The sequence below is a fragment of the Tursiops truncatus genome, chromosome 2 (genome assembly GCF_011762595.2).
Source record: "Tursiops truncatus isolate mTurTru1 chromosome 2, mTurTru1.mat.Y, whole genome shotgun sequence".
NCBI lineage: Eukaryota > Metazoa > Chordata > Mammalia > Artiodactyla > Delphinidae > Tursiops > Tursiops truncatus.
The window spans coordinates 143,125,449-143,137,983 of NC_047035.1; the positions used below are offsets into that span (position 1 = coordinate 143,125,449).

The following is a 12,535-nucleotide window of genomic DNA, read 5'->3' on the forward strand; positions in this document are numbered from 1 at the left end:
TGTCTAGTAATTCACTTTTTAAAAAATTAATTTTGCATTTTGCAATAATTCTGGATTTACAGGAAAGGTACAAAGCTAACACAGAGCTCCTATCCACCCCAACCCCTTTCCCATAAGGCCAACACCACGCGTTACCCATAGTACATTGCTCAAAACCGAAAACCAGCGTCGGTACATCACCAAACTCCAGACTTTATTTGGATTTCATGAGTTTTTCCACTGAAGTTTTTCCACTTTCCATGAAGTTTTTCTGTTCCAAGATCCAACTGAGAATACCACACTGCATTTAGCCACATTGTGTTTCTGTTAAAGTATTTTATTAAAAACAGAACTCCTAAATGTCGTCAGACTAGCTATCCAGTAACTACTATTTCTGATATATTCATATTTTGGAGAGAGGATTTTTTTTTTTTAAATAAACAAGCTAGACCTTAACATACCAGGACGAACGCCTCTTTTGAAATCTGAGCACTGACTCCACAGCCACTCAGGTTTTCAGGACTCTTTCCGTGTAAGCCACCTTCAGCATCGATTAACAAGATCCTCAGAAACCTCATTTCATAGAAACGAATACCTCATTTTTAAATAAAAACCAGACTATTTAGCTTGAAAACTTAATGTGCAACATCTAGATTGAATTCTGAATGATTTCTGACTGTTTACAAAAATCAAAGCTACCCACAAAGGATGAATATTTGAGCATCTCCAAAAGAATGTGCTGCAGACTCTGAAAGCGTTTCCCAAAGAGGAATGAAGAAGACTGTAAACCTTGTTGGGCTGCGTGTGTAGGCAACTTCTCTGACAGAGGTAACTGTCATTTCACCTGCAAACACATGGAGACAGGCGACCCTCTGTCCATTCTGGCCTCCTGCCAGAGACCCCCTTACTGTTGACTTTCTGTATCTGACCCTAGCCAAAGTTACAGAGGGATCAAAGTAGTACTACCCGTAGGGATCATTTTGTTAAAAGTCATAGCTAACATTTACTCAGCACTGACCACAGCCAGGTGCTTTGCACTTTACATACAAAACCGCATTGCATCTCCAATGAGCCACAGTGAAAGAGGAAGGACCATCTCTGTTAAACCAAAGAGGTAACTGAAGCTTGGAGAGATCATTAAAGGACAGACATGAGGCTGTGGTGATAGTACAGAGCTCTGACATCCATTACACATTCCAAAGATCTACAAACAGCTGTCACAGAGCCTTATTAACAACTCAGGAAGTTGCCAGCCACCTCAAGACATCCGGGAAGACTGCAAAATCTCATCAGCCATGTCATTTGCCAAGATCAGGGCCACTGTGGAAGGGGTCAACTTTGCAGATCAGGAATCTTGTTTAGAAATCTACTTTCCTCTCATATTTAAATTTTAAAGTGACTTCTTCTAAGAATGCAATAGTCCAGTTATATTCAATTTAAAAATCTATTTACTGACGGCTCCATGCTGCATGAGTTAGGAGACTCTCTGCAACCTGGAGGATGGATGTACCTGAGGTTATGCCACCATCTGATTCTAAATGTAAAGGAGGTAAAAGAAAATAAACCACCAACCAAATAATAATCAGGACTCTTTATCTCTAATTTTTTAATACTAAAAAAGAAATGAGGAAGTGCCTTCCTTTAAAGACCGGGGCAGGGACTTCCCTGGTGGCGCAGTGGTTAAGAATCCACCTGCCAATGCAGGGGACATGGGTTCGAGCCCTGCTCCGGGAAGATCCCAAATGTGGTGGAGAAACTAAGCCTATGAGCCACAACTACTGAGCCCGTGGGCCACAAACTACTGAAGCCCGTGTGCCTAGTGCCCACAACAAGAGAGGTCACTGCAATGAGAAGCCCACGCACCACAATGAAGAGCAGCCCCCACTCGCCGCAACTAGAGAAAGCCCATGCGCAGCAACAAAGACCCAACACAGCCAGAAATAAATAAATAAAATTAATAAATTTTTTTTAAAAAGAGAGAGAGAGGGACACAGAGACAAGTGTGCATTTGGTAGCAACGGACACCGTAAGAAAACATTCCCCAAATTCAATTAATGATGAAAGTCCATGTGACTGTTAATGGTTTGAAATCTATCATATTAATACTTTATGGTACTGAATAGGATGAATGGCCTTTTCTGGCTGTTTCCACTCACCAACCTTAATTAAGCAGCTTAAACCGCTTAACTTTCTAAGCCCCAGTTTCCTAACTATAAAATGAGTCTTGTGGGATAAGAGGCGTGAAATGTTTAGCCGTGGACTGGCAGATCAGACAAACCCAGTAAAGACTAGCTGCTGGTTTCCTATTAATGAATAAGCTATAATTAGTTGTCGTGGCTGTACTTTAAGGTATACGCTAATCTAAGAGTCGGGGAAAACCGATTCATTTTGTTGCCAGGGTAACTCCTAGCACAGCTTCCCGCAAACATGCTAAATATCTCCCTTTCAACAAACCGGCCTCTCAATACCCATTCAGCACAAATAAGGCCACATTCGAGTCGCACATGGGCCCTACTTAGCATTCTCAGCCACGCCACTGGCAATTTGCAGTTCGTTCAACTTTCCCATGAAGCTGAACTTCATTGAACCCGGTACAGGGTGCACAGAAATGAAGTTCACCCAAGGTGTTACGAGAAAGTTTCTTCCTGTGAAACAGGCCAGTCTGTGGAACAGATGTTTATGTAACCAAATGATGTTCTTTTTCTCTCCCAGCAATAACGGAATGACAGCAATGAACGGGTCAATCAAAATCCGAAAACTGTACGTTCTTCTGCTGAGGCTTTTTCTACAGTGTGGCCGTGTGAGTCCTGTTGTCAGAACCTCGGCCCGTTTAGCAACGTACCATGGGCCAATAGTTTTTAGTAAATACTTTCCTCAGCTTAGATTTTAAAAAACAAGCAGAAGTTTTCAAAGAGAGGTATTCAAGAAAGCAGTGTGCTCGCTGCTTTTGCATGTATACACAGCTGCCCGTTTTTCTTCCTTCTATTAGGGGACTAGAAGACAGCAGGGACTGGGGTGGCAGGGGCTCTGCTGCCCCTGGGGCGCCGGCAGGAGGGGGCCCGGCTGGGGGCTCTCATGCACACGCCTCCAGCGGAGGGTGCCGGCCCCTCTGCAGGGGAGGGGGTCTTCAGGCACAAGTGGGCGGCAGGAGGAATGAGTGGTCGCACTGGTCTGGGGCGGTGGGGAGGGGAGGGAAGGACCATCCACTTACACGGTCCCTGCAGCCCATTACCAGCTCGCAAATAGCTCACGTCACTTTTTCTCTTACCTATCGGCCTGACTGAAAACGTAACAGAAATTTCAAAATTGGGGATGCTTGCGGTTTTTCTTTGAGTGTCTAGACCATGCTAATGGCCTCATCACAGATTTTGCATTTAGCTCTCGTGATTCAGCAATACATGTCCATCTGAGCGAATGAAAGAACACTGAACTAGATGTTCCTTTAAGACATGTGGGCACTTTTTTTTTTATCCTGCACGTCCAGCTAAACCAATTAATCCTGGATATCGGTACAAGCAAGGTCCTTATACATCATCTGGTAGATTGTTTTACAAATGAGTCCAGCCCAGAGGACCAGGTTTCCGGCTGGTGTACATGTCATATCCACCTCCATGTTCCCTGAGGAGCGCAGCACAGGGGCTGACGTCCGGCTGCATTCAGGAGACACTTATTAGTAGCCCACAATTAACGGTGGCATCTGATGTGAAGCTGGGTCACCGGATGCCTTAGCACTTGTTGGACAGGAGTGAGCTTACCTGGGGAAAGCATCAAAGCAGTACGTTTTCCTGGTATCGGGAAAAGCCACGCGCAATCCAGACATCAGAGGCGAATGGAGAATTACGGCTGCACACTCGTACCTGGAGGCCAGGTCTACCGTGGGGACAGTCCCGATGCTCTGACCATACAGGATGATGTTCTCGGGGCTTACGCCATACCTGGAGAAATCAGAGGGCACGGGCCGTTAGCTGATGTGTAAAAGAAAAAGAGAGTGAGACCAACACCACAGTATCATGAACTCACAAAACTCCCACACCTGCCAGTTTAGAACCACATCATCTCACGGGTACCCTATAGCTGAAGATGGATGTGAACGCCACAAAAATGTTAGGGGCCTATCTCAGGACTAAGTGACTGAGATTCTGTCCTCCACAATTTTTGCAAAAATAATAAACATGCCATTTTTTTCTGGAAATTAACTACATGAATGCATCATAAACTTCACTTCAGTGTTCCCAGAGTCATTTCATTTCCTACTCTCCCCTCCTGAGTTTCTCTGACCATCCTAAATGTATTTCTGAAATAAAAACAGAAGCATGTTTGCTAGATCATAATATTATTAGAGTCCTTGAAATGAGGTTTTAATAAAATACAAAAGAAATGAACATTTATCATCAGGAAAAGGTACTGGGAGACAATTAATTTAAAGGCAAATATATTTTCTATAGCCTCTCCTTGGGGTTTAACCCTTCCGAGTCTTTCAATCCATCAATGGTCTCCTCCTCCACTGTCCGCCAAGGTTTAGCTGGGTAAACAGCTGCGTGGAATACAGGCTTCATTTCCTGGCCTGTCTGGCAGCCTGGTGTGCAGACGACTAAGCTTTGGGCGTGGGCTGTGAGCAAAAGTGACATGGACAACCTGCAGGCCATAACTTTAAACGGAAGGCTCCACGCCCTCCCCTTCCCGTCGGTGGGGAGGAGACGTGATGGTGAGCTACCCTGGCCCAAGCAGAAGGACGAGCATCCCAGATGTGATGGAGGAACAAAACAGACGAATCCCAGGAATACAGGTATGCTACATATGAACCTACAAAGGATATCCAGAATATATTAAGGGTACGTAGAAATAAAGAAGAAAAAGACAGACCAAAGAAATGAAGACATATCGCAGAAAAGAAAACATGATGCCTAATAAACACGTAAAAAGATGTGATGCTTGAGCTTTCCCGGTGGCGCAGTGGTTAAGAATCCGCCTGCCAATGGAGGGGACACAGGTTTGGGCCCTGGTCCGGGAAGATCCCACATGCTGCGGAGCAGCTGGGCCCATGCGCCACAACTGCTGAGCCTGCGCTCTGGAGCCCACGAGCCACAACTACCAAGCCCGCCGTGCCACAACTGGTGAGGCCCACGCACGTGGAGCCCGTGCTCCGCAATAGGAGAGGCCACTGCAGTGAGAAGCCCGCGCACCTCAACAAAGAGTAGCCCCCGCTCGCCGCAACTGGAGAAAGCCCGTGCGCAGCAATGAAGACCCAACACAGCCAAAAATAAATAATGATAAATAAAAAAATTTTAAAAACTTAAAAAAAAAAGACATGATGCTCAACCTCGTTAGTAGGTGAACATGCAAATTAAATCCACAATTTATTTTTTTACACCTAAAAGGCAAAAACTAAAAAGTCAGACAATGTCAAGGGATATAGCAAGGACATGGAAAAGTGGAAGTCTGTGACATTGCTGCAGGAATATAAATTGGCATGAGCCCTTGGGAAGATAATGTGATATTATCTGGTGAAGTTGAAGGCTATAACTCAACGATTCCAACTTCTTTGCATAAATACCTACTGTAGTTTACAGGGCAGTAGGACGTGCTTTCTTTTCTTTCTTTTCTTTTTTTTTTTTTTGCTGGGTAATGTAGTTTTTTATTATTATTACATTATTATTTTTAATTGAAGTAGTTGATTTATAATGTGCCAACGTCTACTATACAGCAAAGTGACTCAGTTATACACATATACATTTTTTTTAATTTTAAAAAAATATTTGTTTATTTTTGGCTGCATTGGGTCTTCGTTGCTGTGCTGGGGCTTTCTCTAGTTGCGGCGAGCGGGGGCTACTCTTCCTTGCAACGCACGTCCTTCTCATTGCAACGGCTTCTCTTGCTGCGGAGCACGGGCTCTAGGTGCACGGGCTTCAGGAGTTGTGGCTCACGGGCTCTAGAGCACAGGCTCAAGTAGTCGTGGCGCATGGGCTTAGTTGCTCCGCAGCATGTGGGATCTTCCCAGACCAGGGCTCGAACCCGTGTCCCCTGCATTGGCAGGCAGATTCTCAACCACTGCACCACCAGGGAAGTCCTATACATTCTTTTTTTAAAATATACTTTTCCATTATGGTTTATCCCTAGGACATGCTTTCTGATAACAGCCTTCAGTGAAAAGAACTGTCAGTCTAGAGCTGAGGCGGGTGGCAGGATTTCACTGAGCTGCCTCCCCCTCAGGCTCCCTCAAACTTCACAGGAAAATGGGGGCCCTTAGGAAGGAATCTGGGGAGGGAATGGCTATTTCTGGCTGGTAAGTGCTGTTCTGTGCTTTATAGAGAGGCAACATCTGGGCTGTGCCGAGAGGGGCGGACAGGAGCTGAACACGTGGGGATAAAAAGGACCGTCAGTAAGCAGCATGAAGTCACACAGGGCCGGGGTGGAGTCCAGGGAGCAGCTTGGGGGGCTGGAGGGCTGAGGCGAGGCTGGGCAGGCCATCACGGGGAAGATAAGGAGGTAGAGCTTGTCCTGGAGGAGGTGAGGGGCCACTGGAGACGTTCAGGTCAAGGGGACAGGAACAAGGCTGTGCTTCGTGAAGATTCATCTTCCTGCAGCACGCAGGGCATGACAGAGCATAAAAAGGGAGCAGGGAGATAGGTAAGGGACTATTAAGAATTCTACAGGGAAGGGGAAACAGGAATGTAAAAATCGAAGACAAACCAACCAACAAAAAAGAGATGCTCTCCTCCCCAGACGCAGGTAGGAAATCACCTGCTCAGAACGAGGATGCACCCTCTCTTTCTACAGGGAAGTTTCTGTGTGGCCCCAGCCCTTTGAACTTTGACACCATCTAATACAACTGTGCCTGTGGAAGGGGCTCCCAAGATGCACGTTTTGTCTGACGTTCTTGCCTGGGCTTCATTTCAGTTGGAAGAACAGGTTATTAAAAAACGGTTGGGCTTCCCTAGTGGCACAGTGGTTGAGAGTCCGCCTGCTGATGCAGGGGACACGGGTTCGTGCCCCGGTCCGGGAGGATCCCACATGCTGCGGAGCGGCTGGGCCTGTGAGCCATGGCCGCTGAGCCTGCGCGTCTGGAGCCTGTGCTCCGCAACAGGAGAGGCCCGCGTACCGCAAACAACAACAACAAAAAAATAAGATTAAGGGTCTCCTTCTCCCCCCACAATTTGCATCAAAAGTAGGCTATGACATCCCAAAGCACGAGGGCCATGGGATGCTGCATGTGGCGGGGTGTGGAGGTCAGAAGGCACCTGAAGGTAAGAGCACCTCCAAACCTCACATGTGAAGTGTAGGGTCTTTCCACAGTGGCCGTCCCGTGGCAGGATATTTTGCTATTAATGATAAACAAATAGATCATAAATCAAAAAAGGAAGAGGAAGAGGAAAATGAAAACTGAATGCAGTTACTGAAGGACAGAGGATTAAGAGATGATTAATACTAAAAATCAAAAATAAAGCAGAAGACTTCCGTATTGAAATGGCATCAGACTCGCCCATACCTTCTTTGATCAAATTTGTGGAATGATGAGAATCACATAGGATAACCTATCCCAGTAATGAGTATTATCGTTATAGTCGAACCTATTTTCTCAGTATCTTTTTTTTTTAACATCTTTATTGGAGTATAATTGCTGTATAACAAAGTGAATCAGCTATGTGCATACATATATGCCCATATCCCCTCCCTCTTGCGTCTCCCTCCCTCCCACCCTCCCTATCCCACCCCTCTAGGTGGTCACAAAGCACCGAGCTGATCTCCCTGTGCTATGCGGCTGCTTCCCACTAGATATCTATTTTATGTTTGGTAGTGTATATATGTCCATGCCACTCTCTCACTTCGTCTCAGCTTACCCTTCCCCCTCCCCGTGGCCTCAAATTCATTCCCTACGTCTGCATCTTTATTCCTGTCCTGCCCCTAGGTTCTTCAGAACCTTTTTTTTTAGATTCCATAAATATGTGTTAGCATACGGTATTTGTTTTTCTCTTTCTGACTTACTTCACTCTGTATGACAGACTCTAGGTCCATCCACCTCACTACAAATAACTCACTTTCATTTCTTATTATGGCTGAGTAATATTCCATTGTACATACGTGCCACATCTTCTTTATCCATTCATCTGTCAATGGACACTTAGGTTGCTTCCATGTCCTGGGCTATTGTAAATAGTGCTGCAATGAACATTGTGGTACATGACTCTTTTTGAATTATGGTTTTCTCAGGGTATATGCCCAGTAGTGGGATTGCTGGGTCATATGGTAGTTCTATTTTTAGTTTTTTAAGGAACCTCCATACTGTTCTCCATAGTGGCTGTATTAGTTTACATTCCCACCAACGGTGTAAGAGGGTTCCCTTTTCTCCACACCCTCTCCAGCATTGATTGTTTGTAGATTTTTTTTTTTTTTTTTTGCAGTACGCGGGCCTCTCACTGTTGTGGCCTCTCCCGTTGCGGAGCACAGGCTCCGGACGCGCAGGGTCAGCGGCCAGGGCTCACGGGCCCAGCTGCCCCGCGGCATGTGGGATCTTCCCGGACCGGGGCACGAACCCGCGTCCCCTGCATCAGCAGGCGGACTCTCAACCACTGCGCCACCAGGGAAGCCCCTGTTTGTAGATTTTTTTGATGATGGCCATTCTGACGGGTGTTTTTCTCAGTATCTTGATACTGTGTTTTATATCCTGCTCCATGGACCTTGGGGGCCACACTGAATAAGTAAAGGAGAAATGGGCACAGACTCAAGGAGCAGAGGTGGGTGTGTGGTTACTGGAACAGCCTTTTCTCTTGAGGGCCCTGAATCTGTCCATCCTCTGAGATCATGATCTTGAAATGCCTTATGGAGAAGCCTGAGTATTTCACTGAAGGACCCTCAGCTTTCAGCTTTCCACTCACAGGCACCAGGACACACCCAGTACCAATCTCAACAAATTCCACCTTTGACACACAGACATTCGTAGCCTTAATGACAACAAACATTTTGCAACTCAACGTTTTCACTGGAAAACTTCATCACGTAAAACAGTAGCCATTAAATAGGGGAAAATATGACAACTGGCATGACATTAAAATAAAGAACATCCAGTCATCAGAAGACATCAGTAAGAAAGTAAAAAGGCAAGTGGGAAAAGATATTTGCCACACGTATAACCAACAAAGGGCTCACATCTACAAAATATAAAGAACACATCAGTGGGGGAAAAAATGACCAAATACAGAAAAGCAGCATTTTACAAAATGGGCATTTCATAAAAGAAGAAATCTAAATGGCAGGGAGGGAAGAAAGGGAGGAAGGGAGGGAGGGAGGGAGGGAGGGAAACTCAACTTCATTAGTAAAAATGAAATGAAATTTCACCAATGAAAACCACAATGTGATACTAACAAAAATTTAAAAGTTGACAATATCAAGTGTTGACAAAAATGTGACCACAGGAACTTTCATTCACTCCTGATGGGGTTGTTAAGTTGATAGAAGCCGTTTACAAAAAGTAAAAGTGAAGACATAATAACACGTACCCAGTGACCTAGCAATTCTACTCCCAGGTATATTCACCACAGATTAGAAATGTCTTCAAGACCATTTGTGAGCGGTTGGAGACAACCCTAAGGGGTGTCAACAGGAGGGCGGATAAGTGGATGGGGGTGAAGTCGTGCCACAGAATATCACAGGGCAACGCTGATGAATCTTAAAGGCTTGCTGTTAAGCAGAAGGGGCAGACACAAGAGAACACATGCTATACAACACCCTGTGCAAAAAACTTAAACCCACCTAAATTAAACTTTACTGTCTAGGGATACTTAACTGAAAGAAAAGCAAGGAAGTGAAGCCCTAAAAACCAGGATAGTGGTTAAGGATGGGGGAGGGGAACGGGTTATGGGTGGGAAGAAGCATGTCATTTTGGGGGGGCTTATAGACTGCTGGTTATAGTCTATGTCTTTTTTTTTGGCTACGCCACTCCGCATGCCGGATCCTAGTTCCCTGACCAGGACTCGAACCCTCGCCCCCTGCAGTGGAAGCATGGAGTCTTAACCACTGGACTGCCAGGGAAGTCCCTATAGTCTGTGTCTTGTCACGAGTGTTCCTTTTACAGTTCATTAAGCCAGATATGTACATCTTATGAACATTTCTATCTGGCTACTTCTATCTGTTATATTTCGCAACAAAAAATATTTTTAAAAAGTTCACCAGATATTTCAGATATGGAGACAACCCTCCTCAAAACTGTTACAACTCATGATAGATTTTGTGCTAAAAACAAATCTCCTAAGGAAACATGAGGCCATTAAAAATTATGTCTCAAGAGCTAATGTGGGGAAAACTCATGTTGAAATGTTCCATAAAAAGCAGCCTACAGAAAACAGGGTCACAACTATGTTCCTTCCAACAAAATCTATATATGGAAAAGGGACTTGAAAGTAATATATTAAAATGATAATAATGGTAATGTTTCTTCTTTCAAATTTTCATTTCTAATTCGGATAATTATTAGGTAGTGATTTGTTAAAATAAATAAATAAAGGAAACGGTATTGCCGGACCTTTTTGCATGGAGTCAGCAAGCTTTCTTTACAGTGTCTGTATTTGAAAAGGTTTTGAAAACTGTAACATGCTAGTGAAGTGTTCAGATTCGTCAGTATTACATTGAGGACTTTTCCACTGTTTTTCCCTGTTTATTAGACTGTTTATTATACTGTCTGACAACACATGAGATGCCTAGGAGGTGGGGATGGGGGCTAATTCTTTGAAGGTATGGAAGATTTTCGGGAAAACTCTAAGAGGCCTCTGTTCCAACACCCGCCGCCTGCAGATGAGGATGTTGAAGTGGAGGGTCCTTTTCATGGTACCACTAGGGTGTTGTTTTTGACAAAAAAAAAAGCCAGAAGACTGATGACCTCTATACCAACGGTTCCAAAGTGAGAAGTATCTGAATTTCTTGGGACTTTTTAAAAATGTAAATTCCCCTTACTTAGAAATCTTCCATACGTAGAAATTCCAGCGGGTTTGTGGATTCCTCAAACTAACCATTGTTTGATACTGAGTAAAAAGGGTCAGACCAGATCCTATAGACCTTTTACCTCTCAAATTCAATTAAAAGATAAAGGATAAAAAGAGAGATGGTAAAGGGAATCTATTACTAAGTCCGTGTGAAATACAGGGCATTTAAAGACCACAGCTTTTCACAAAAGAGCAGGATTTAAGTGCAAAGTATTTTCTTCAAAAACGTCAACAATCCCAAAGTCCAAAACCTTTATCCTAAAGTAAAACAGATGTTAAACCCTCCCAACCTGGAACAGGACAGTTTTGTAGCAGGCAGACATGACACACAGACAGGCAGGATTTTCTGCGTTTTTACTTAGAATTTGCTATTTTCGGGTACGACGATAGCAAAACATTAAAAGTGATTTCTTCTCGCTCGTACCACCTTTGTGGGCAAGACACAGGGACGGGAGGAACGGCAGCATCGGCCTACAAACAATGTTTTCTTCAATGCGTCCAATCCCCAAGGCAGGCTTTTACAAGTAAACTTCTGCATTGCTCAGCTACAAACACACCAGTCGCTGGGTGGGTGACTTCAATCGGGAGACAAGGACGCCGTCCCTCCCGTCCTACGCCTACCAGCTCTCCTTCCTCTGCTGTTTCCCCCTGCTCCCTGGCGTGTCTGGAAGAGGCACTGCTTTTCCATCCCAGGGCTAACCTTCCACCTGAGTGCTGGATTCCCACCCTCCCAGGACTTTGAGAATTTCATCCCCACCCACGCCGAATTCCAGTCTTATTCCCAACGCAACACACGTCTCCAAGTCTCTGAATCTAAGAAAGGGCCTGTCTTCACGGGTGCTTCATCCTTTAAGTGATGGCCCCATCTCTTACCTCTGCTTCCCTACTGCATCCTCAACCCTAACAAAGGCCCCTGAAACCCACCCTCTCCTCCCACAATGTCCCGAAAGCTGCTATCAGAAATGCCGGGTCCAACCGCTTTTTCCCCCTCCTCATCCAATTTTTTTTTGTTTTTTGGTGGTACGCGGGCCTCTCACCGCTGCGGCCTTTCCCGTTGCGGAGCACAGGCTCCGGACGCGCAGGCTCAGCGGCCACGGCTCACGGGCCCAGCCGCTCCGCGGCGTGTGGGATCCTCCCGGACCGGGGCACGAACCCGTGTGCCCTGCATCGGCAGGCGGACTCTCAACCACTGCGCCACCAGGGAAGCCCCCTCATCCAATTTGACTTCTCCTCGGCAGTTCACGCTAAGAATGATGCCTTTCTTCTTCAACTCCATTCCTGGGCCTCTGAGACATTGAGCCGCTCTTAGTTCCTCCCCCGTCCCCACCACCAGCGGGCTTGGCCCCTTCCCTGACTCCACTCCTCCTGCTGTAGACTTCCTACTGCATTCTTTTTTTTTTTTTTTTTTGGTTTTGTTTATTTTAAATTTTATGTGGCCGCACCACACAGCATGCGGGATCTTAGTTCCCTGACCAGGGATCGAACCCGTGCCCCCTGCAGTGGAAGCGCTGAGTCTTAACCACTGGACCGCTAGGGAAGTCCCCTTCCTATTGCACTCTTACATGTTGTCTCCAAATGATTTC

At 45.5% G+C, this 12,535-nt stretch overlaps 1 protein-coding gene across 2 annotated transcripts in view; it reads right to left on the minus strand.

Annotated features, from left to right (window-relative positions):
• The window catches only part of ABHD17C (abhydrolase domain containing 17C, depalmitoylase), a 56,901-nt gene that overhangs the window by 1,609 nt on the left and 42,757 nt on the right, over nucleotides 1-12,535 (minus strand). For both annotated transcript variants that reach the window (XM_004320681.4, XM_019945811.3), the window contains one exon: nucleotides 3,735-3,914. In XM_004320681.4, coding sequence (XP_004320729.2) covers nucleotides 3,735-3,914 — 180 coding nt within the window. The remainder of the gene's footprint in view (nucleotides 1-3,734; nucleotides 3,915-12,535) is intronic.